The 23,764-nt window shown below is 43.8% G+C and overlaps 1 protein-coding gene across 1 annotated transcript in view; it reads right to left on the reverse strand.

The window, feature by feature from the left end:
- The window catches only part of LOC126234447 (sialin-like), an 81,416-nt gene that overhangs the window by 51,681 nt on the left and 5,971 nt on the right, over positions 1–23,764 (reverse strand). Inside the window, exons 2-4 of the mRNA XM_049943141.1 lie at positions 9,072–9,277; positions 2,891–3,127; positions 309–396 (exon numbers count right to left, since the gene is read on the reverse strand). Of these exons, the coding sequence (XP_049799098.1) occupies positions 309–396; positions 2,891–3,127; positions 9,072–9,277 (531 nt within the window). The remainder of the gene's footprint in view (positions 1–308; positions 397–2,890; positions 3,128–9,071; positions 9,278–23,764) is intronic.

Below are 23,764 nucleotides of genomic sequence, written 5' to 3' on the forward strand. Positions count from 1 at the left end.
CAAATATACCCCCAAAAATTTAACACAACTACGTAGGTTGACTACACTTCTTGAGGATTTTTCCAGAGAATCCAGCATTCTGTTTCGCGATTAGTCATATGTGGTCATTCCACATTAAAGGATTCCGAATGCTTAGTCAAAGATGTTTAAAGGATTAGACTGCTTCCAGTGACTGTTCGGCGATCATGTAATCATTTGTGTTGAGGGTCAAGTGCCAAACCCTGGACAAAGCCCAAGGAGTGGCATAAATATTACTATTTGCCCTGCGAAATACTGTTTGGAGACTTGTGCAGCTTTGTCTTGCATACCTGAAAAGATTACACCTGACAGTCTTGTCCTTTCTTCTGGAGGAAACCACTTTGAAACCAATGATTGCAATGAAGGAACAACAACCCCCTGAAAGTGAAACAAATGATGCAGTAATATTTATAATAATATAATAAAGGTGAATACACTGAGAACTTTAAAAATATGAGAAAAGAAAAAGAAAGCTTGTTAATTTTTAGAAACAAGTAGTCAATTAGAAAACAGTAAATGGCCAGCACATCATATAAACGCATTTAAGAAAACTTGTAAGTAACTTTTATTTCACATCATATTGTTTATCATGGGAAATGGCTATGGAACATGTGACTGATTAACAAATGATATATAAGCATCCAATTAGTAAATGGTAATGCTAGTTTATTACTTTATCTGAAGGTCATATTTACAAGCACAAGCCACTGAGGGCACAGAGGATAGTGCAACTGTAGGGATTTATCCCTTGCACGCTCCCCGTGAGACTCACATTCCCAACTTAATGTCCACACACTACATTCATAGTGCCCCTGCTCATTACTCGCAGCAGACAATCTTACCAAGTCCTGTAAGAGTTCGGGCGATGCGTGTGCATCCAGCACAGAAGAAGATGGTCAATGGCCAGTTTGCCTTAACTATATGAATATGGTATCTGTTCTTTCAGACATGTCCGAAGAATGGCCTTTCCCCTCCCCCACTGTTGCAGTGTGCTCCTGTTTGTTCTCCCCTCACTAACGCCCCAACCCCCTTTGTATCTCCAGCATTCTAAACTGTCATTCCTAGTCTGAAACTCACACATGCAATGTTAGCAGTAAATTCATGTGATTTTGTAAATTTCTAGTATAGTGTAGCACACAGAGATATTTGCTTAGTTTTCATAAATGTTTGGCAGAGAATCGCACCAAACACTAGTTTTTACAACATGCAACGCTATTTATGGTTCTGTGGATAATTATACCCATTTTTTAAGAAGTCGTTCATTTTATTGCTATTTTATCGATTTTACCTTCACTTTTCTTAAGAAGATACATGTAAATATGGGTTTTGTGACAATTTTACAGATTTTTTTCTAAACTGGCAAATATAAATAAAGATTTCACTGCTATTTTACCTGTTTTCCAGAAACACACACATGTATGTGGCTTTAAATGTTTAATAACTGTCACCACCATTAGGACACTACTTACAGTTTGTAGGCTATTAGTCAAAATTTTATTTTTGTCGTGAAATTTCGTAAATACCTACTTTCTCAAGAAGAAACACAAAATACAGAGCTATAAAATGTGTAAATGTAACGTGTAACACCACAGTGCATAGCCTGCGAGCACACCAACGTACTATTGTACTGTATTGTATTGGGATATTTTGATGACTTTCTCCCACTTTTCAAGAAACACAGTTAAACATGTTGCATTAAATTTTTAATAACTATCACCACCAAATGTACGTTGCTAGTTACAGTTTTAGGACATTTCGTAGCTATTTTACTGACTTTTCAAGAAGATGTATGTACAGCATATCGCTAATAACTTTTGCACCTGCACTTCTCCTGCTAGCATCACTACCAAGGATAAGAAATAGGAGACCTGAGTGCTTTATTTGAAAACTAACTACACGATGGAGGACCACTCTCCAGCCAGCAGTTGTGGCCGAGCGGTTCTAGGCTCTTCAGTCCAGAACCACACTGCTGCTACGGTCGCAGGCTCGAATCCTGGCTCGGTCATGGATGTGTGTGATGTCCTTCTAAGTCTGGGGGACTGATGACCTCCGATGTTAAGTCCCATAGTGCTCAGAGCCATTTGAACCACTGTCCAACTGTTTGGATTGCATGTGAACGCCAGACTAGGCTGGTGGAGTGCCATGTTTCTGCAGAACTCTGTGGCCGCCTAACATACAAACACCCCACCCACTGTCGCCGCTGCTGCTTCACAATTTAGTACTGCCATGAGATAACTCCTGGGATAGTACACAAATAATTGCAATGTCTGTATTCAAACAAACACCACACAGCGTAGTGCCCCCTTAAAAACAAGCAAAACAGTAGCTTCTGTACTTCGTACAGCAATTCCTATCACGCTACAGAACACTCAGCGCCTTCACCACAACAATGTGCTTCTGAATATGTGATGCCATCCAGGCCAAGGGAGCCCCATAACAGACCTACGTGAAAAACAAAATGCAGGTACCTCCCCTCATTTCCCCATCCCTTATGACGACTCACTCTCAAAAGCATTGTCATCTGTAACGTCTGGTTAGATGGGGCAAGGCTTCTATATCCCCGCCAGACACTTGAATGGGGCAGAAGTCTTTAAGGCTTGGAGGGCGTCAAAAGAACACAACACACCTCTGAGCCCACTAAATCATACTTGACGTAAGGAAGAACAAGAGTAGAGATACACATCAATATGAAGCATAGCATAGAAACACATAAACAGTGATCACAGACAAGTGTCCTGAGACAATAAAATGGAAAATGAACAAATTTAATAATTATAACTGTTGTTGTTGTTGTCTTATGGTAGTATAACAATATAACCCACAGGTTACTTTCTAGAAATAAATACTCTTTGCTAAGGAAGATGTTACTTACTGAAGCAGCTCCCTCCAGAGCTCGTACAACCATAAAGAAGTATGTGTTCACGTATGCTGTCCATGGCGATACGACGGTGAGGAGCCCAGCGATAAATAAACCAGGCCCACATATATATCGAGCTCCATATTTTTCACCGAGAAAACCACCAAGAAGCTGTGTGGCAACGTACCCATAGTAGTAAGAAGCTAGCACTTCGGCCTGTGTCTGCGCATCCCAGTCAAAGTCACCAGTAGTCTGAAATCATAAAAGAGAAAATAAATATTACATTAATGAATTTTAGCTTAGGACTGTCTACATGCAACGGAATAACGGTAGTATTTGATTTGCGTCTCGTCACAGTTTTTTAAGGTACTGTGTGTAAACTTTTAGATGGCAGACCTCTCCCCAGTCCTGAATCGGTAAAGTCGGTAAACGTCGGGAGGCTTCGGTAGGCACGCAGTTTCGACTGCTGCCAACATTACGTAGCTGACTGTGTTGTACAAGGTAGCCATTGTCGTCTGCTTCGTTATTGTTTTGCGATGTACTTTTCTGCGTGTTTTTATTGTGCAGTTGTGCTAAACATTATCAAAATGAGTGAAGAGGCAGTTGCTGGCCCATCTTGGGAGTCGCCAACAACCCCTACCGGTAGGCCTACGGTTAGAAGGAAACCAGTATTACGTAGCGATGCTCGCAAAATTATATTGCGTGTGACTGAATGCTGCGAAAGGGAAAGGGAGCAAAAAAAAAAAAAAAAGTTGCTTCACCCCATTTACAAATCTTCAGTGAGAGCTGCTACATACACAGGACAAAGCATGCGTAGCATTGGAAGATTCAAACAGTTTTCCAAGGATCATCCTGGCGTATCACCACAAACGCCTGGCAAGAAAATGTGAGTTTCCATTTCAGATATTTTGTTCGCGATCACTATTTCGTCCGAATTACCTTATATTTCATTTTTCCTTGCTATCGTATTGCTTTGTATGGAAACACCACTGGTTACTGTATTATTTCGAAACAAATTCATATTACAGTACATTTCCAAATGGTTTGTGAGCGCATAGTAGACAAACATACATACATTCGTTTTTATATATATATAGATTTTAATGTACATGACGATTTCAGTTTCGTTTAGGAACAACATTTGGAGCGAGTTTTACTTCCAAGCCTTTCGTCTGCTTTCGTGTAAGCATGACGCGCAATTTGTAGTGCCAGCACTGCAACTGGTAGGCTTGCCTTGTCCCCCCCCTCCCCCCCACCCAACGGCTCGTCACCCCACGCCAGCCAATGCTTGCTTCCTCCTCTCCCCGCACTCCCCTCACAACTCTGCCGTCTTAAGTTAACACACTGTATCAGCAGGTGGCTAAAATACATATACACACTCCTGGAAATTGAAATAAGAACACCGTGAATTCATTGTCCCAGGAAGGGGAAACTTTATTGACACATTCCTGGGGTCAGATACATCACATGATCACACTGACAGAACCACAGGCACATAGACACAGGCAACAGAGCATGCACAATGTCGGCACTAGTACAGTGTATATCCACCTTTCGCAGCAATGCAGGCTGCTATTCTCCCATGGAGACGATCGTAGAGATGCTGGATGTAGTCCTGTGGAACGGCTTGCCATGCCATTTCCACCTGGCGCCTCAGTTGGACCAGCGTTCGTGCTGGACGTGCAGACCGCGTGAGACGACGCTTCATCCAGTCCCAAACATGCTCAATGGGGGACAGATCCGGAGATCTTGCTGGCCAGGGTAGTTGACTTACACCTTCTAGAGCACGTTGGGTGGCACGGGATACATGCGGACGTGCATTGTCCTGTTGGAACAGCAAGTTCCCTTGCCGGTCTAGGAATGGTAGAACGATGGGTTCGATGACGGTTTGGATGTACCGTGCACTATTCAGTGTCCCCTCGACGATCACCAGTGGTGTACGGCCAGTGTAGGAGATCGCTCCCCACACCATGATGCCGGGTGTTGGCCCTGTGTGCCTCGGTCGTATGCAGTCCTGATTGTGGCGCTCACCTGCACGGCGCCAAACACGCATACGACCATCATTGGCACCAAGGCAGAAGCGACTCTCATCGCTGAAGACGACACGTCTCCATTCGTCCCTCCATTCACGCCTGTCGTGACACCACTGGAGGCGGGATGCACGATGTTGGGGCGTGAGCGGAAGACGGCCTAACGGTGTGCGGGACCGTAGCCCAGCTTCATGGAGACGGTTGCGAATGGTCCTCGCCGATACCCCAGGAGCAACAGTGTCCCTAATTTGCTGGGAAGTGGCGGTGCGGTCCTCTACGGCACTGCGTAGGATCATACGGTCTTGGCGTGCATCCGTGCGTCGCTGCGGTCCGGTCCCAGGTCGACGGGCACGTGCACCTTCCGCCGACCACTGGCGACAACATCGATGTACTGTGGAGACCTCACGCCCCACGTGTTGAGCAATTCGGCGGTACGTCCACCCGGCCTCCCGCATGCCCACTATACGCCCTCGCTCAAAGTCCGTCAACTGCACATACGGTTCACGTCCACGCTGTCGCGGCATGCTACCAGTGTTAAAGACTGCGATGGAGCTCCGTATGCCACGGCAAACTGGCTGACACTGACGGCGGCGGTGCACAAATGCTGCGCAGCTAGCGCCATTCGACGGCCAACACCGCGGTTCCTGGTGTGTCCGCTGTGCCGTGCGTGTGATCATTGCTTGTACAGCCCTCTCGCAGTGTCCGGAGCAAGTATGGTGGGTCTGACACACCGGTGTCAATGTGTTCTTTTTTCCATTTCCAGGAGTGTAGTTTCATTTGTGTGCAGCACTTTCAAATTACATATTCAGCTATTGTGCATGCAAGCTACCAACAACAGTTCTGATCCAGCCATCTGTGCTTGACCTCTTTCATCTAAATAACAATTAGAGAGTTTGCCTGACGATGTCTTTGTTGCACAATGTTCGTAACATTCACAAAGGCACAGATTGTTCTTCCTGAATCCGCGAAAGTTTCAGTTCAGTTATAAGTACACAGCTTACAACAGCCATATGGACCAGTGCTCGGCAACCCGTGAGGTTCGTGAAACCTCCTCTCTTAGATACCACCAACAGAGCTTGACCATTCTTCGACTACCAATCCTTTCATGCACCATTGTGACACGTGGTCAAATATTGTTGCCCCAAATGAGCAATTCCAAACACTGTGAAATTAGTTCTGTTCGTAGCAATTTTTTGCAGATGAAATGTCAGCCCTCAATAAAAAGCTTTATCTAAATTGTTGTTGGTGTTTAGTTTCTTGCAGACTTCATGGCTGCTAATGTGTCGACATTGCTTAACATTTAACTTCGAGGTGCACCTTTGATACCAAAATTTCCAGACTGGAAACGGCGTAATCACCTTCTTGACACATATACTGATATTGCATAGTGTTCAAAAACATCAGAAATTTATTCCTTTTTTGTAAACAAATTTCTGCTCAGACATGTTATGTGTTTCCAATGAGTTTCAAAATTCATAACTTTCTAATGTAGATTGAAGGTGGAGGGAGGATAAAGGGAAGGAACTAATGATATTAGCTACGTCGGGACTTTATGTGTAATCAGTGGTGATGAGTAAAAATATGTGCCAGACCGGGACTCGAACCCGGAATCGCCTGCTTCTTTTTTATTTTATTATTTTTTATCTCGTTTTGCGTTCTATTCATTCGGGGCGAACGTCCCATGACGCTTGTTCAAGTTCATCGTTAATCCATTAACTCGGTTTTTTTTATTACAGACGGCAGCTAACCCTTTGACCGAACACGCTGAGCTACCACGCCGGCGTTTCTTTGGCAATTATATTAATCACTGTGCCACTCATCTACATCTAGATCTACATCCATACTCCGCAAGCCATCTGTCGGTGTGTGGCGGAAGGTACCTTGAGTACCTCTATCGGTTCTCCCTTCTATTCCAGTCTCGTATTGTTTGTGGAAAGAAAGATTGTCGGTGTGCCTGTGTGTGATCTCTAATATCTCTGATTTTATCCTCATGGTCTCTTCGCCATTCCCTGCACCGTGCGTCAATTCGTTGCAGATTCTCCTGCATTTCAGTACAGTTTTCCATTGTTACAACCTCTCGATTTACTACAGCATCATCCGCAAAAAGCCTCTGTGAACTTCCGATGTTATCCAGTCAGACACAGTGTTTACTGTACATGCTCCCTGGGCGACTCGGACTCCGCCTAGCGCGACCTATCCGTAGTCCTTGCCCATGTGCTCCATGCTCGCTAACTTCAGATTTCTGCTGGAGGTCGAATATAAATGTGCATCCGCACTGAAGGTTGGGGACTCATTTCTGATCGAGAGGAATCGATTACATGACTGCATGGTGTCTGTACTTTCGGACATGTCCGAAAGAACAGATACTACACATTCTTATAATTATAGTCTTTCCTGGGGTAGGTTCTACTATGTGCTTGGGCAGTGCCAGATTGGAATACTATCTCCAGAATTATAAATCGAAAAGCCATCTACTACAAAATACTAACAAACTTTTCCTCCAACCCCTTATGTTGTGTTCGTTTTTTTCTTAAATTGCAGTAAATCATGCGTTCTCCATTTCTTCAAAAGCCTATGTATATAGTTCTAACTTTTTTCTTCTTATGTAAAAGTATACATTTAAAAAATTCACTCTTTCACTAAATTATTATACATTTCTCACTGTAAGAGAATTTTTAAAAATGTTATTGTCAAAGCAAAGAAATTTCTTTTTAAAATTGTTTTTAATTCAACAATATTGAAATATTGTCAAGTACTAAAAGGCTAGCAACCTCTGGTCTTTCGAAGGTGACTTACAAAAATGAGTTGAAACTAATTACATTTATTGTACAACAATGATTTCAACAATATTTTTACTAAAATACTACGAACTTATGTATATCTATGTGTACTCTCACACATCGGCGCATTATGAGCGGTCATCCACTGTGTAAATGAGAGCACCTAGATCAGATGAGGAGCACGTGATAAACGAAACGTAGGCCTACATAATAAATGTTAGCAAGAGGGTCAAGTCATCATCGATGAATGTACGAGTAGAAAAAATGGGAAAAGTGATTTTAGAAATGCTTAGATTGTGATGCAAGTACGAGTGACTGAACAGAATAAGTGAAACTCTTCGTACAATTAAGCACATCAGCTAGCATCCAAGCAAGGTAAACAAATTACAGAGAAGCCATTAGGAAACTGCAAGAGGTTGAACGTATCATTGAAAAATGTGGATTTCTGGGGCTAGACCAGTCTATAAAGTAGAATTTTCGTTTGTCAGTGGTTGAAGTGGAGCACGAAATCTATCGCACATAGGTTGAACGGGAGTTCGACAGCACACAACTAGCATCTGTGCTTTTGTTGATACCATTAAGATAGTAGGGGGCATAGATGCATTGCGATTCGGCCGCAGAATGAAGGAAACTAACTGCCTGATCATATGTCGAAGATCATATCGACACACGCTATCTTCCAGCAGAATTCCTCCTCGAGATATATATCACAGGACCGAAATAGGCTGAAGGCGGCAGTATTATGCCAGGAGGACATTCACATGGAAATCCTTGGTACTCACGGTTGCAAGAGGTACTTCAAAGAATGCAAGCACCTGACAATTTTTGCATCATTTCGTGATTGATGTGCTTTACAAAAGCCGTTATACTTTCCAGCAGGGCTTATGTCAATACCACAGGGCTTCCAATTAAAGAATTCGAGTTGTGTTATGGCCTCCCAGTCCAAATTTGGAGAATAACAGAGACGATCTTCTGTTTATTTACAGAATTGCATCGCTTGCGCGGAGAATTGAACACCACATACTCCTAGCCTACCGTGAACTTGCAGTAGCCGTGCTACGACAAACGGCACGCTTTTACGTATCAGAGACCAACGCCATATGAAGCGGATGGTGATACGTTGTAGCTTGCTGTCGTATGATCACATTATGCATTTGTACTTATATGTTTCGTTTTCAGGTTCGTAGGTATCATACTTTTCAACATTATTAAGGAGAAAAGTTAAATTTTGAAAAGATAAAAAACCAGCAGCGTTATCGTACAAAACATCGCCTGATTTTATTGGAATACTAAACACTTTGATTGGAATTCATATGAATTGCGCTAAGCGATATCGGCGAATGAGGTTTTTAGGGACTGAAAAAGAAACGTGTTGTTAGTTCCCACCTGAGTTGTATTGCCATCTCCGGCGTTGCTCTCCGTTGCTGGACAAGCATCTATCGTCCCGTCATCACCGCTGTCAGAGCTGGTATTTGTTTTGACCATAGCGACGATGGCAACTGACAGATTCACCTTCAGCGTGTACTGCACACATAGGCCGAAAAACGCCAAAATCGCCACAATGTAGCGAGCAGGAATGAGGTCTTTGCATCCTAAAGAACAGGCATTAAGTTGAAATTGCGGTTGTATGATTATTATATGCAACACAAAGTGAAACACTTCCAGTGATAACTATGAAATTACATTTTGTCAGATATATGTAAGAACGGCTGTCGGTTCTATATCTAGTGCAAGATTTTCAAAACTCAGACACACAAACAACAGCTCGCACACGTCAGCTAATTTGGCGTAGTTTTAAGAAACTGTAGCTCATTCATTCAGCTATGGACGTTCACTGCTCTTATCTGAGATTAATTATTCCTAAGTAAAGAGTCAGCAATGAAAAAGATCTCTTATCTTTACATTCTATGTTAAAATGGCAAAAAAATCGTCTGTGGCAAATTATATACAGTTAATCCCTTTTTAATAATATTGCTGACAGCATTTGAAATCTTAGGCAGAAAAGTGAACCAAAATAATAGGATAAGATGAATACTTGACTCATAGATTAAGTGAGCATATGTCAAATAAAGTATTCTATTCACTGCACCTTTATTCTTTGTCCAGCTCAACTCGATATGTATATAGCTAATGTACTGAAGGGTTCGACAATAAGAAATAACTTTCAGTTCATACAGTCAAAGTGTACAACAAAACACAGTATCTGAAAACTGAGTAATCTGTGGAAGTAAGCCATAAGAATGACTTCAGCGTAAGGTAAAGTATGATCTGAATACAAGTTCTGTATTATTAAGTTGGAATGAAAGTGTCTGTCTAAATTAGAGGAATCCATTTAACAGAGCACAAAACACAATGTGGCAGAACATCAGATAAATAAGATACTTGAGTATCCACAGTAGAAACCCGGAAATGCGAAGTAAATAATTTAATAAAACTGTAGATGAACCTGCAAATGTCTAATACCAGTATGAAAAGGTTAGAGGAATTATCGTTACAAAATATTTGGTCGACATCGCAAATAGACTATGTAATGTAAGTAGATGCGCAAAATCGTGCTATGCATAAGAATGAATACCATCAGTATTGATTTTTTATCTGAACTTCAAAAGCAAGACAGAATTGGTTCCGGCCACACCAGAGAAAATTGGAACAGAGATGCAAGGAAATTGGCAAGTACTGCACTTGCATCAATCATGGTGCTGCAGCAACACAACTCAGCTTCTCTACAGAAATGAGAAACCTATGCAAATGCAGTAATCAACATAAAGTACGCCCACTCCAAATGCAGAGCGATTTGGCGATAGGATCACACTGGCCAACTCGATTCACTGGCTGTCGGGCCGGGGATGCGAGAGTTTCGGTCGTGCGCGATGTACACTCCTGGAAATGGAAAAAAGAACACATTGACACCGGTGTGTCAGACCCACCATACTTGCTCCGGACACTGCGAGAGGGCTGTACAAGCAATGATCACACGCACGGCACAGCGGACACACCAGGAACCGCGGTGTTGGCCGTCGAATGGCGCTAGCTGCGCAGCATTTGTGCACCGCCGCCGTCAGTGTCAGCCAGTTTGCCGTCGCATACGGAGCTCCATCGCAGTCTTTAACACTGGTAGCATGCCGCGACAGCGTGGAAGTGAACCGTATGTGCAGTTGACGGACTTTGAGCGAGGGCGTATAGTGGGCATGCGGGAGGCCGGGTGGACGTACCGCCGAATTGCTCAACACGTGGGGCGCGAGGTCTCCACAGTACATCGATGTTGTCGCCAGTGGTCGGCGGAAGGTGTACGTGCCCGTCGACCTGGGACCGGACCGCAGCGACGCACGGATGCACGCCAAGACCGTAGGATCCTACGCAGTGCCGTAGGGGACCGCACCGCCACTTCCCAGCAAATTAGGGACACTGTTGCTCCTGGGGTATCGGCGAGGACCATTCGCAACCGTCTCCATGAAGCTGGGCTACAGTCCCGCACACCGTTAGGCCGTCTTCCGCTCACGCCCCAACATCGTGCAGCCCGCCTCCAGTGGTGTCGCGACAGGCGTGAATGGAGAGACGAATGGAGACGTGTCGTCTTCAGCGATGAGAGTCGCTTCTGCCTTGGTGCCAATGATGGTCGTATGCGTGTTTGGCGCCGTGCAGGTGAGCGCCACAATCAGGACTGCATACGACCGAGGCACACAGGGCCAACACCCGGCATCGTGGTGTGGGGAGCGATCTCCTACACAGGCCGTACACCACTGGTGATCGTCGAGGGGACACTGAATAGTGCACGGTACATCCAAACCGTCATCGAACCCATCGTTCTACCATTCCTAGACCGGCAAGGGAACTTGCTGTTCCAACAGGACAATGCACGTCCGCATGTATCCCGTGCCACCCAACGTGCTCTAGAAGGTGTAAGTCAACTACCCTGGCCAGCAAGATCTCCGGATCTGTCCCCCATTGAGCATGTTTGGGACTGGATGAAGCGTCGTCTCACGCGGTCTGCACGTCCAGCACGAACGCTGGTCCAACTGAGGCGCCAGGTGGAAATGGCATGGCAAGCCGTTCCACAGGACTACATCCAGCATCTCTACGATCGTCTCCATGGGAGAATAGCAGCCTGCATTGCTGCGAAAGGTGGATATACACTGTACTAGTGCCGACATTGTGCATGCTCTGTTGCCTGTGTCTATGTGCCTGTGGTTCTGTCAGTGTGATCATGTGATGTATCTGACCCCAGGAATGTGTCAATAAAGTTTCCCCTTCCTGGGACAATGAATTCACGGTGTTCTTATTTCAATTTCCAGGAGTGTATTTGGACGCTGTTTCAGGGAGCGTTCACGTGCAGTGTTGGAGTGTGGTTTCAGCGGGTGGGTATATTTGCGTTGTTTGTGGGCGGTGTTGTTATTAAGTTGCCAAAATGAATACTCAGTGGAACCGCAAATAAATGAAACAACTCATAGAATTCTACAGAGAAAAATGGAACCTTTTGGACAATAAAAAGCATTTAAAAAACAAAATAAGAAGTTGACAAATGTTATTGGGTCCAAATTCGACGAAGTGAAGAACTAAATGACTTTCTTATTGTGTTATTCGACCTTTAACAAAGAGCTATGCATGTGTTTGCTGCAAAATACATCCAGCAGCGCAACTTTTTCTGCAACTCACCCTCCTCAACCCAGTCCTACTGTGTAACAACATTGTAAATCTTCATGCTCTTCGAGCTAATCTCTAATCCCGCCACAAAAAGCTACAGATCATTCTTCTACTGTCGTCCCTATCCAAGAGTGAAGTGTTATTCTGCAATATCACTCTAACTCACGCAACTAGCTGCATTCTGCAACTCTAAGAGTCTCACTCATTTTAATCTATCATATTGCAGCACTTGGCAAATGCTTTAGTGTCTTAAAACTTTCCTATTGTAATTGAAGATTAGGGCTTCACGAACTGCATATCCAGTAATATCGTGAATTCTTATATTAATATTACGAAAATCAAATCTAACAAATGCACGTTCGGCATGCGCGGTCATACTGGTAACAATATAAACAAGTAATCACAATTGTTACTATAGGTTATCTGTCTTGATCTGACTGCAATCTGATTAAAAATAATTACGTCAGAGGGTTGGTGTCGACTGGCTTCGTTTCACATCTGCACTTGGCAGTTTTTGGTATTCTGCGTTATGCCTTGTGCTGCGTTATAAGTATAGATACAAATAGTGCAACACAAGGAATAACGCAGAATACCAAAAACTGCCAATTACAGATGTGAATTGAAGCCAGTCGACACCAGCTACTGCTAGCAAGAGGGGAAGGAGCAGATTATGTAAAGAAACACCAGTAACCGCAGAAGATGCTTTGTAAATAAAAGCGAAACGCGTCTGGTGTAATGCTTTTCAATCAGATTGCAGTCAGCTCAAGACAGATAACCTATAGTAACAGGTGTTAACAGCTGCTGCGGAAGATGGCCGCCGGCCGCAGTGGCCGAGCGGTTCTAGGCGCTTCAGTCTGGAACGGCAGGTTCGAATCCTGCCTCGGGCTTGGATGTGTGTGATGTCCTTAGGTTAGATAGGTTTAAGTAGTTCTAAGTTCTAGGGGACTGATGACCTCAGATGTTAATTCCCATAGTGCTCAGAGCCTTTTTATTTAATATGGTCACGCAGACAAGAGTAACCACAATTTCTTGTAAAAGTAATCACAATTTCTTGTAAAGCACATATAAGACGGTAAAGAGTAATACTTTTAAAAAGGGTTTGGGTACACTACTGAGAGTTGTGCAAACATCACTAGCATTCGTTGCTGCAGTTGTAATGTTGGCTTGCCCCACCATCAACCATGTTCACGTAACTGGAACCAGCTGCCGAGGGAGCACATTTAGATTCTAGAAAAACGAACAGCCGCAGTGCATGCAGTGTTCGGCTAGTGCTGATTTGATGTGTTTCGCCAGTCGCACGTAGTGTTGGTGCTGCGACACGGAAGTGCTAATTATCTCCCGGTTTCCCATGTGCACGACTGTGGCACGAAAGCGGCGATGTAGCCATGGATGCTTCAGCGGAAAATAAGAGACACTGCTTGAGTTGTAAAACTACCATAGGATACCATAAGTAAGCGTATCCTACGGTAGTTTTCCTAGCAGCTTTGGTCAGATAAAATCGTTACCTGTAAGTTGGGCGTGTTGCATACTATCGGTCGTTACCTCTTAACGACCGATTTCCTTACGAATGCGATCAGTGTCTTACTAGATAGCTCTAAAGACTAGAAGTGCTGAACCGTCTAGAAACTTAGTGAGGATATATAATGGGCTGGGTAACCTACGGAACATTTTTGTTCTAGATTGTTATCCTCCTGTCAGTTACTTACAACAGTACTTATAGCAAAACTAAAATTGTCAATGTTTAATTCACATTTTATCAGAAATTTGTTGATTCGCAACATGGAACACAGGGATGATGCAATAAAAATAAAGAAAACAATACAGATTATCATATAGTACTAGAAAACACGATTTCCTCAACAAAAAAGCAAAATAAAAAAAGTGCAAACCAAAAATATATCAACATCGCTTCAATACTTCAGCGAACTTATATTCAACCCGTTTCTGTTATTCATAAGCAACTTTCTCATTTATCAGTAATAACTGGAAACTTCTGCCGTTTATCATGATGAGGAACGTTCTATTGAGTACAAAATAACAACAATAATTATACAGGGTGTTACAAAAAGATACGGCCAAACTTTCAGGAAACATTCCTCACACACAAATAAATAAAAGATGTTATGTGGACATGTGCCCGGAAACGCTTAATTTCCATGTTAGAGCTCATTTTAGTTTCGTCAGTATGTACTGTACTTCCTCGATTCACCGCCAGTTGGCCCAATTGAAGGAAGGTAATGTTGACTTCGGTGCTTGTGTTGACATGCGACTCATTGCTCTACAGTACTAGCATCAAGCACATCAGTACGTAGCATCAACAGGTTAGTGTTCACCACGAGCGTGGTTTTGCAGTCAGTGCAATGTTTACAAATGCGGAGTTGGCAGATGCCCATTTGATATATGGATTAACACGGGGCAATAGCCGTGGCTTGGTATCAAGACGGATTTCCAGAAAGAAGGTGTCCCGACAGGAAGACGTTCGAAGCAATTGATCGGCGTCTTAGGGAGCACGGAACATTCCAGCCTATGACTCGCGACTGGGGAAGACCTAGAACGACGAGGACACCTGCAATGGACGAGGCAATTCTTCGTGCAGTTGACGATAACCCTAATGTCAGCGTCAGAGAAGTTGCTGCTGTACAGGGTAACGTTGGCCACGTCACTGTGTGGAGAGTGCTACGGGAGAACCAGTTGTTTCCGTACCAGGTAGAGCGTGTGCAGGCACTATCAGCAGCTGATTGGTCTCCACGGGTACACTTCTGCGAATGGTTCATCCAACAATGTGTGAATCCTCATTTCAGTGCAAATGTTCTCTTTACGGATGAGGCTTCATTCCAACGTGATCAAATTGTAAATTTTCACAATTAACATGTGTGGGCTGACGAGAAATCTCACGCAATTGTGCAACCACGTCATCAACACAGATTTTCTATGAACGTTTGGGCAGGCATTGTTGGTGATGTCTTGATTGGGCCCCATGTTCTTCCACCTACGCTCAATGGAGCACGTTATCATGATTTCACACGGGATACTCTACCTGTGCTGCTAGAACATGTGCCTTTACAAGTACGATACAACATGTGGTTCATGCACGATGGAGCTCCTGCACATTTCAGTCGAAGTGTTCGTACGCTTCTCAACAACAGATTCGGTGACCGATGGATTGGTAGAGGCGGACCAATTCCATGGCTTCCACGCTCTCCTGACCTCAACCCTCTTGACTTTCATTTATGGGGGCATTTGGAAGCTCTTGTCTACGCAACCCCGGTACCAAATGTAGAGACTCTTCGTGCTCATATTGTGGACGGCTGTGATACAATACGCCATTCTCCAGGGCTGCATCAACGCATCAGGGATTCCATGCGACGGAGGGTGGATGCATGTATCCTCGCTAACGGAGGACATTTTGAACATTTCCTGTAACAAAGTGTTTGAAGTCACGCTGGTACGTTCTGTTGCTGTGTGTTTCCATTCCATGATTAATGTGATTTGAAGAGAAGTATTAAAATGAGCTCTAACTTGGAAAGTAAATGTTTCCGGACACATGTCCACATAACATATTTTCTTTCTTTGTGTGTGAGGAATGTTTCCTGACAGTTTGGCCGTACCTTTTTGAAACACCCTGTATACATATATTTTTATGTTTGTGCACGTAAACTGTACTTGCATCAAAAACAGTTGCTTTGGTTACATAAAGTAGCAGAAGTTAACGATCAACTTATTTTTATTGCTTATGAAGTGCAATATATATTCTGTAAGGATATAAAATATAATGCATGCAAAATACTGTGGCTGGTAGATGCGCAGGCGGCAGGGTACGCCTCGGGAGGGTGCCAGTGGTGGAAATGCTGAGTGTTGGAGGGGAAGTGCCGAGTGTTGGAGGGGAAGTACCATTCTAAACTGAAGCCTACACTCACATATTTTTTTAGTTTTGAGCAGGGCCCCTTCACTCCCACACTTGCATGGTGACCATGGCTAGTATCTAAAAAGAAATCCGCCGAATATGCAGCGATTTATTTTCGCCTGGTTTGTTAATCATTTGTGACTTTCAGAGAAGTGTCACGAGTGGGGAATTTTGAATGAAACCTACACATTTCTCTTGTTTCCATGTTAACATTTGCTTCTGTTGCCAGAGGAGCTTACACAGTCTCACGTCACTAACATATTGTGCAGACGCAATTGCGAGAGAATTCTGAAACAGTGGTTTATTAAGCTTATTAAGCGAGGAATTGAGGAAAATTAAGGTCAGTATCTTATAAAAAAGCACATCATCGAAACGTGGTATCACTTCACTTATGCTGTTCCAAAACTTATAGCGTTCTAGTTTCATCAGCTATTGATTGCCCTTAAAATTTACACTCTTTCATCGGAAAAGACTGTAATTAGTGGAATAACACCGCAGATAATGAACTTTTGCATAGTAACCATAGAGCAAAATATTCTTCTCTTTGTGTGCTATCATTTACCAAAATCGCATTTCAATATCTCAAACCGTTTATGAAATATGAGGAATGTTGTGCATATATCGCTCTGGCTTTATCACAGGCGCGGTGCGATCGCAAATGAACGTCCTACGTCAGATCAGTTTTCTCAAGATTGGTGACAGACAGAGACCTCCACCCAAGTCTATAGAAAAATTTAATATGTCAACTAAATTTCATACGTAGCAACATATTATACACTACTGACCATTAAAATTGCTACACCAAGAAGAAATGCAGATGATAAACGGGTATTCGTTGGACATATATATAATACTACAACTGACATGAGATTACATTTTCACTCAATTTGGGTGGATAGATCCTAAGACATAAGTATCCAGAACAACCACCACTGGCCGTAATAACGGCCTTGATGCGCCTGGGCATTGAGTCAAACACAGCTTCGATGGCGTGTACAGGTACAGCTGCCCATGCAGCTTCAACACGATGCCACAGTTCATCAAGAGTAGTGACTGGCGTATTGTGATGAGCCAGCTGCTCGGCCACCATTGACCAGACGTTTTCAATTTGTGAGACATCCTGAGAATGTGCTGGCCAGGGCAGCAGTCGAACATTTTCTGTATCCAAAAAGGCCCGTACAAGACCTGCAACATGCGGTCGTGCATTATCCTGCTGAAATGTAGGGTTTCGCAGGGATCGAATGAAGGGTAGAGCCACGGGCCGCAACACATCTGAAATGTAACGTCCACTGTTCAAAGTGCCGTCAATGCGAACAAGAGGTGACCGAGACGTGTAACCAATGGCACCCCATACCATCAAGCCGGGTGATACGCCAGTATGGCGATGACGAATACACGCTTCCAATGTGCGTTCACCGCGATGTCGCCAAACACGGATGCGACCATCATGATGCTGTAAACAGAACCTGGATTCATCCGAAAAAAATGACGTTTTGCCATTCGTACACCCAGGTTCGTCGTTGAGTACACCATCGCAGGCGCTCCTGTCTGTGATGGAGCGTAAAGGGTAACCGCAGCCATGGTCTCCGAGCTGATAGTCCATGCTGCTGCAAACGTCGTCGAACTGTTCGTGCAGATGGTTGTTGTCTTGCAAACGTCCCCATCTGTTGACTCAGGGATCGAGACGTGGCTGCACGATCCGTTACAGCCATGCGGATAAGATGCTTGTTATCTCGACTGCTAGTGATACAAGGCCGTTGGGATTCAGCACGGCGTTCCGTATTACCGTCCTGAACCCACCGATTCCATATTCTGTTAACAGTCATTGGATCTCGACAAGTGCAGGCAGCAATGTCGCGATAGGCTACAATCCGACCTTTATCAAAGTCGGAAACGTGATGGTACGCATTTCTCCTCCTTACACGAGGCGTCACAACAACGTTTCACCAGGCAACGCCGGTCAACTGCAGTTTGTGTATGAGAAATCGGTTGGAAACTTTCCTCATGTCAGCAAGTTGTAGGTGTCGCCACCGGCGCCAAAATTGTGTGAATGCTCTCAAAAGCTAATCATTTGCATATCACAGCATCTTGTTCCTGTCGGTTAAATTTCGCGTCTGTAGCACGTCATCTTCATGGTGTAGCAATTTCAGTGGGCAGTTGTGTATAAAGCTACAAGTAAAGAAAAAACGAAATTTTTTTACTAAGTTTCTGTAAAATGGTTTGAGAACGACTGCAGGGTATGCGTGTCGATTCCGTCATCGCCGCTCGGCCGAAAGGTGGCAGTCGCTTGTCGGCTTCCCCTTCTGAAGAAACGGACGATTTCGCTCAGCGCTTTGGATGAAAACTGGTGACTGCGCATCGGCCACGGTATCCTGCGCGACTTATACACATTAGATTAACAATGAATGATATGTGGTTCGAATTATGTGGGGAAAAAAACAAAGAGAAGTCTCTGTTTCCATTTTCTCTCTTACATATTTATTCATGTTTCTTCCCTACCATTTCTACTTGTACTGCCGGTAAGCCCACCGTTTACTACGTCATTCATGTAGTGCACCAAAAGCAGCGTGTTGTTAGTAGAGCGCAACTCTAGACACTACAAACCAATTAAACGCCTCAGTATGGACAGATAGGAGTCCTACAAATTGCCGATGGGTTGGCTGCCAGTGAGCCCAATTCAATAGGGCCGTCCGTTCGCCAGCTAGCGGATCCTCAAGACCCTGGCTCAGCAATGTAAACAAGCAGCCGTCACGGAACTGTCATTCGGTACCGATGTGACGTGCACCACCAAGAGTAGTAATTCGTCTGTGATCAGAAAGTAATTCGTGTAAACTGAGAGTGACACATCTGGGCTCGCGCTACATGCAGTAGTAATGTTCTTTCTCTGCAGCGTATCCAGCTGTCGGCTTGGCGTCCATCTTTAGTTTCTACATGTTATTTGATTAACGGCTTTGTCCTCCCTAGTTAGTTTCAATACAAGACGCTTATGGTATCTAGTTTAACGGCTTTGTCCTCCCTAGTTAGTTTCAATACAAGACGCTTATGGTATCTAGTTTTTTCTGCGGTATATGGAGCATCTTGATGCAGTTTCCACAACTGTAGTGTCACTTTGGACGAAATACCAGGGCCAACTGAACTTTTCTTTCTATTTTAAAAACCACGACCGGTTTCTAGCACCACGCCGTTAACCCCGAGGTATATGTCATGCGTTCTGAGAGAATACAGAACGATTCGTTTAGATAACTGAATGTTTGTGTCGTTACATTATCATAATGAACTTATTGAGAGAGTTGTCCAATATTAAAGCACTTCTCCTTGTTCAACTAGTGGAGAAACGGGCTTTCGACGATACTGAATGTGGCCAAAGCCATGAAGGGTGTCATTGTGTGATTAAATATAGACTGCTAGGTTACTAACAATCGTTCTCGTTAGGAATAAAATCCACAGAGATTGCATCTGTTGAAACAACTCTTCAGGAACGTTACTGCCGTGTCTACGAAAATTTTAAAACATCAGATCTGGTTTGCTTCACAGTAAAATTAATATTTCAACTAGCATTTCCGGGAGTTAAAAGTTTATTTCACATTTTTACTATGATATCCTCCCCCAGATCATATAGCCTTCAATGATTTCCATTAAACAGAAAGCTGCAGATGAACGAGTGAATTTGTTTACAAGATAAGAAACACAGACGTTGTGATTTAGAAACGACAGATAGGGAAGTACAGATTCTGGGCTGACATTCAAGAACTTGTACAGGTCTACTATCTACTACTTCCTCTCATTTAATCATGTCTTCTACGTATTTATTTAATCCAATCAGTTTTTTATTTCTTGGAGTAAATTATTAAAAAAATCTTTATTTGGCATCTAGAAGCTTTACAGAACTGTATGTATAAGAAGTTTAAGGCACTCCTGTTCTTTTAGTTATTTTTATTGTGTGATTATTGTTACGAATAAATAAAATTTTACGCTTTTCTATACTTATTACAACTATAAAAGGGCCTCTAGTTCACTAAACTGCTGTAAGACAAACTGAACGAGAAACTTGTAACCTATTCGAAATATGTTCTTGTGCATACAAAATTCAGAATTCACCCTACTTCTACTACGAAACCTAAGCTTCTGTAGTGGTGTTATGCCCTTATGAGGCATTGCTCGTTGCTTTCGTTTTATTTTGGGAACGAATTCCATTGGAAAAACTAGAGAGAGTTGCACTTTAGTTCAAAAAATGGTTCAAATGGCTCTGAGCACTATGGGACTCAACTGCTGAGGTCATTAGTCCCCTAGAACTTAGAACTAGTTAAACCTAACTAACCTAAGGACATCACAAACATCCATGCCCGAGGCAGGATTCGAACCTGCGACCGTAGCGGTCTTGCGGTTTCAGACTGCAGCGCCTTTAACCGCACGGCCACTTCGGCCGGCGCACTTTAGTTATCAACGTATTCCGCATACATAACATTTATTCTGAAGTGACTGATAGGAACACAAGAGTATATCTCGGGTAAAAGTTCATCAGTCAAATAATGATTGATGTTTCGTCGATATTTGTGATAGATTTACTTGAAGAGCCGATACAAAAGGTAGATACATAATCTGAATGACTCGGTGGGATTTTGAGACGACAACTGTTTGATTGGCTGTAGTATACATCTGGCATTGAAAACTATAATACAATGAGGGTGAAATATAACAAACTTAAAACTGGCATGCTTCGATATGCAAGTGGTATGCATTCCAGCGCAACTGCGAGAGTAATGTCGTCTGTAGTCCGTGTAAAGCGTGTAACGGATCGAAGTGCAGATATTTTTGTATGTCTACCTTAATATGTACACACGTCAGTGTGTTGGTAATTTTTTTCTCTGCATCGAGTAGTCATCCCACAAACACGTCACACAATGCTTTCTGCAAGGTCGTACCTGCACCAGTATAGATCAACCATTTTGAGTCCACACGTTCACATGTACCTGGAGGTACTAACCAACCTAAGAACATACGACTTGTAATAGCGGTAATGACAAGTTTGTAAATGACGTTAATACTGTTGTAACGTTGTACACTACACTGTACTCAGCCACTAATAAAAATATCTGCACTTACACCCGTTACACTCCGTATAAAAACCGTTGCCCCGACCAGCTTCTTTCCATATTTGTTACCCACTGAAAATATCTGGTTTTTAGAAATCGCATTTGAATGTTGGTTGTTTGTGAGAAGCTCAAGGAGAAACATACACCTGGAATTTGACACCGGCAGGATCGCGACCTATCAAGACCCTGGTTTATCGTTCCACGATATTGCTGTTCGCGTTGGTCGAGATTTCGCAGCTGTCATGCGAATATAGGAGCGATGGGGTCAAGAAGGTCATACAGGGTCTCAACGGCCACACGCCGCTAGCGCCCAAGAGGACTGACTCAATGTTCGCTCGGCCATGCAGGATCGCACAATCCCTTCTACATCTGCATATTTATCTACATACATACTCCATAAGCTACCACATGGTGCGTGGCAGAGGGTACCATGTTTCCCTTCCTGTTCCTCTCCCAAACAGAGGGAGGGAAAACGACTATCTATATGCCTCTGTACAAGCCCTAATTTCTCTCTTCTTTTTTTCTTCTTCGTGGTCCTCATGCGAAATGTACATTGGCAGCTGTTGGAATATTGTGCAGTCAGCATCAAAAGCCGATTCTCTAAATTTTCTCCATAGCATTCCACAAAGAGAACGTCTCCATCAGGGATTCCCTTTTGAATCTCCTGAAGCATCTCCATAACACTTGCGTGTTGTTCGAACCTCTCGGTAACAAATTTAGTGGCCCACCTGTGAATTGCTTAGATGTCTCCCTTTAACCCGACCTGGTGCGGATCCCAAACGCTCGAGCAGTACTCAAGAATGGGTCGACTAATGTTCTATATGCGGTCTTCTTTACAGATACACTTTTCTAAAACTGTCCTAATAAACCTAAATCGACCATTCACCTTCCCCACTACAATCCTCACATGTTCGTCCCACTTCATATTGCTGTCCAGCGTTACGCCCAGATATTAAATGGATCTGACTGTGCCAAGCAGGACACTACTAACGCTGTTTTCGATCACACCAGCTACAAATTTTGTCTAAATCATCTTGTGTCCTCCTGCAGTAATGGAAGGATGACACCTTCCCGTACGCCACGACACCATCAGCAAATAACAGCAGATTACTGCTGACCCTCTATACAGAGAATGAAATGATATATAGGAACCTATTCCGTATGCTCGTACCTTCGTTAACAGCCTGCAGTGGGGCACCGTGTCAAACGCTTTTCGGAAATCTAGAAATATGGAATCTGCCTCTTGCCCTTTACTCATACCTTTAGTCAAGAAATGGACTTGTTTACAGCGAGACATGTGTCCATGTGGACCATGTGACGACGTTTGGAGCACCACAGACTGACTGCAACCACTGCTGCAGCTTGCAGTTTCCCTTGACAGGACAGTAAAGACGGCTGCAGCGACAGTAACGCGCTCAACGACAATACTGGACACATGACAGGCCTGTCGTACTGTCTTCAGGCGAGTACAGGTTCTCCGTACAGCTTCACGATGGACGGATCCATATGTCGAGGGTTTGAAGAGAATGAACGTTGCCAGATTTTACTTCGTCGTCATATGGGTCTGACCACTGGCGTGATGGTACGGGGTGTCACTTGGTATACAAGACAATCATCACTGGTTTGCATAGTGGGTAATTTGGAGAAGAGCCACTACACTTTTGAAGCGTTAAAGCTGGATACTGTGCTGTATATTCAAGGTCTTTCAACACGATAACGCAAGACCGCATGCTACCCGTGCTGTCACGGCCTACTTCAATACACAGGGTGTACGATTTTTACCCTAGCCAATACTGTCTCCAGGTCTGTCACCCACCGAAAACATCTGTTTAGCCATCGGTTGCTGAGAGATTGGAATGCCACCACTCGCTAGGATCTGTGACGAGCTCTGGCACAGAAGTGAAGCACTACAGAATGACAAACCCATCTATGCCATCCAAGCTCAGTTTGCTTTGGTGCCTAGCCGGGTCAGAGACGTTGTTTGTGCCAGAGGTCGCAGCTCTGTGCGCTAAAATTCACAACATGTGTGATATCAGCTATCGATACCACCCCACAGGCGTCAAAGTTGTCAACGGAACTGCAGGTTTCCGTCAGACGCCAACAGCGATCGTTCGCGGTCTGGCAGGCCCAATGGAACATGCATGCTGAGCCACGCCTTCAGCGCCTCTGGACTATAAGCGTCCTCTGCCGCCACAATAGAGGGCGCTGGTGACAGCCCCACACCCCACTCGCACCTGGAGACTCCTCGCTCTGAGACGCTACGCAGAAGCCACCTAATCGTGGCTCCGACGCCATCGCTCGTGCTTTAGTTCTGAGAGCCTCATCCTTATTGCTAATGTAATAGCTGGACTTATTTCTTGCTGCTTATTTGTAATGAGACTTCATACGCTTGAAGAAATACAAGTTTTGTAAATCTTCCGACTGTTATGTTACCTTGTTCA

The sequence above is a fragment of the Schistocerca nitens genome, chromosome 2 (assembly GCF_023898315.1).
Source record: "Schistocerca nitens isolate TAMUIC-IGC-003100 chromosome 2, iqSchNite1.1, whole genome shotgun sequence".
Classification (NCBI taxonomy): domain Eukaryota; kingdom Metazoa; phylum Arthropoda; class Insecta; order Orthoptera; family Acrididae; genus Schistocerca; species Schistocerca nitens.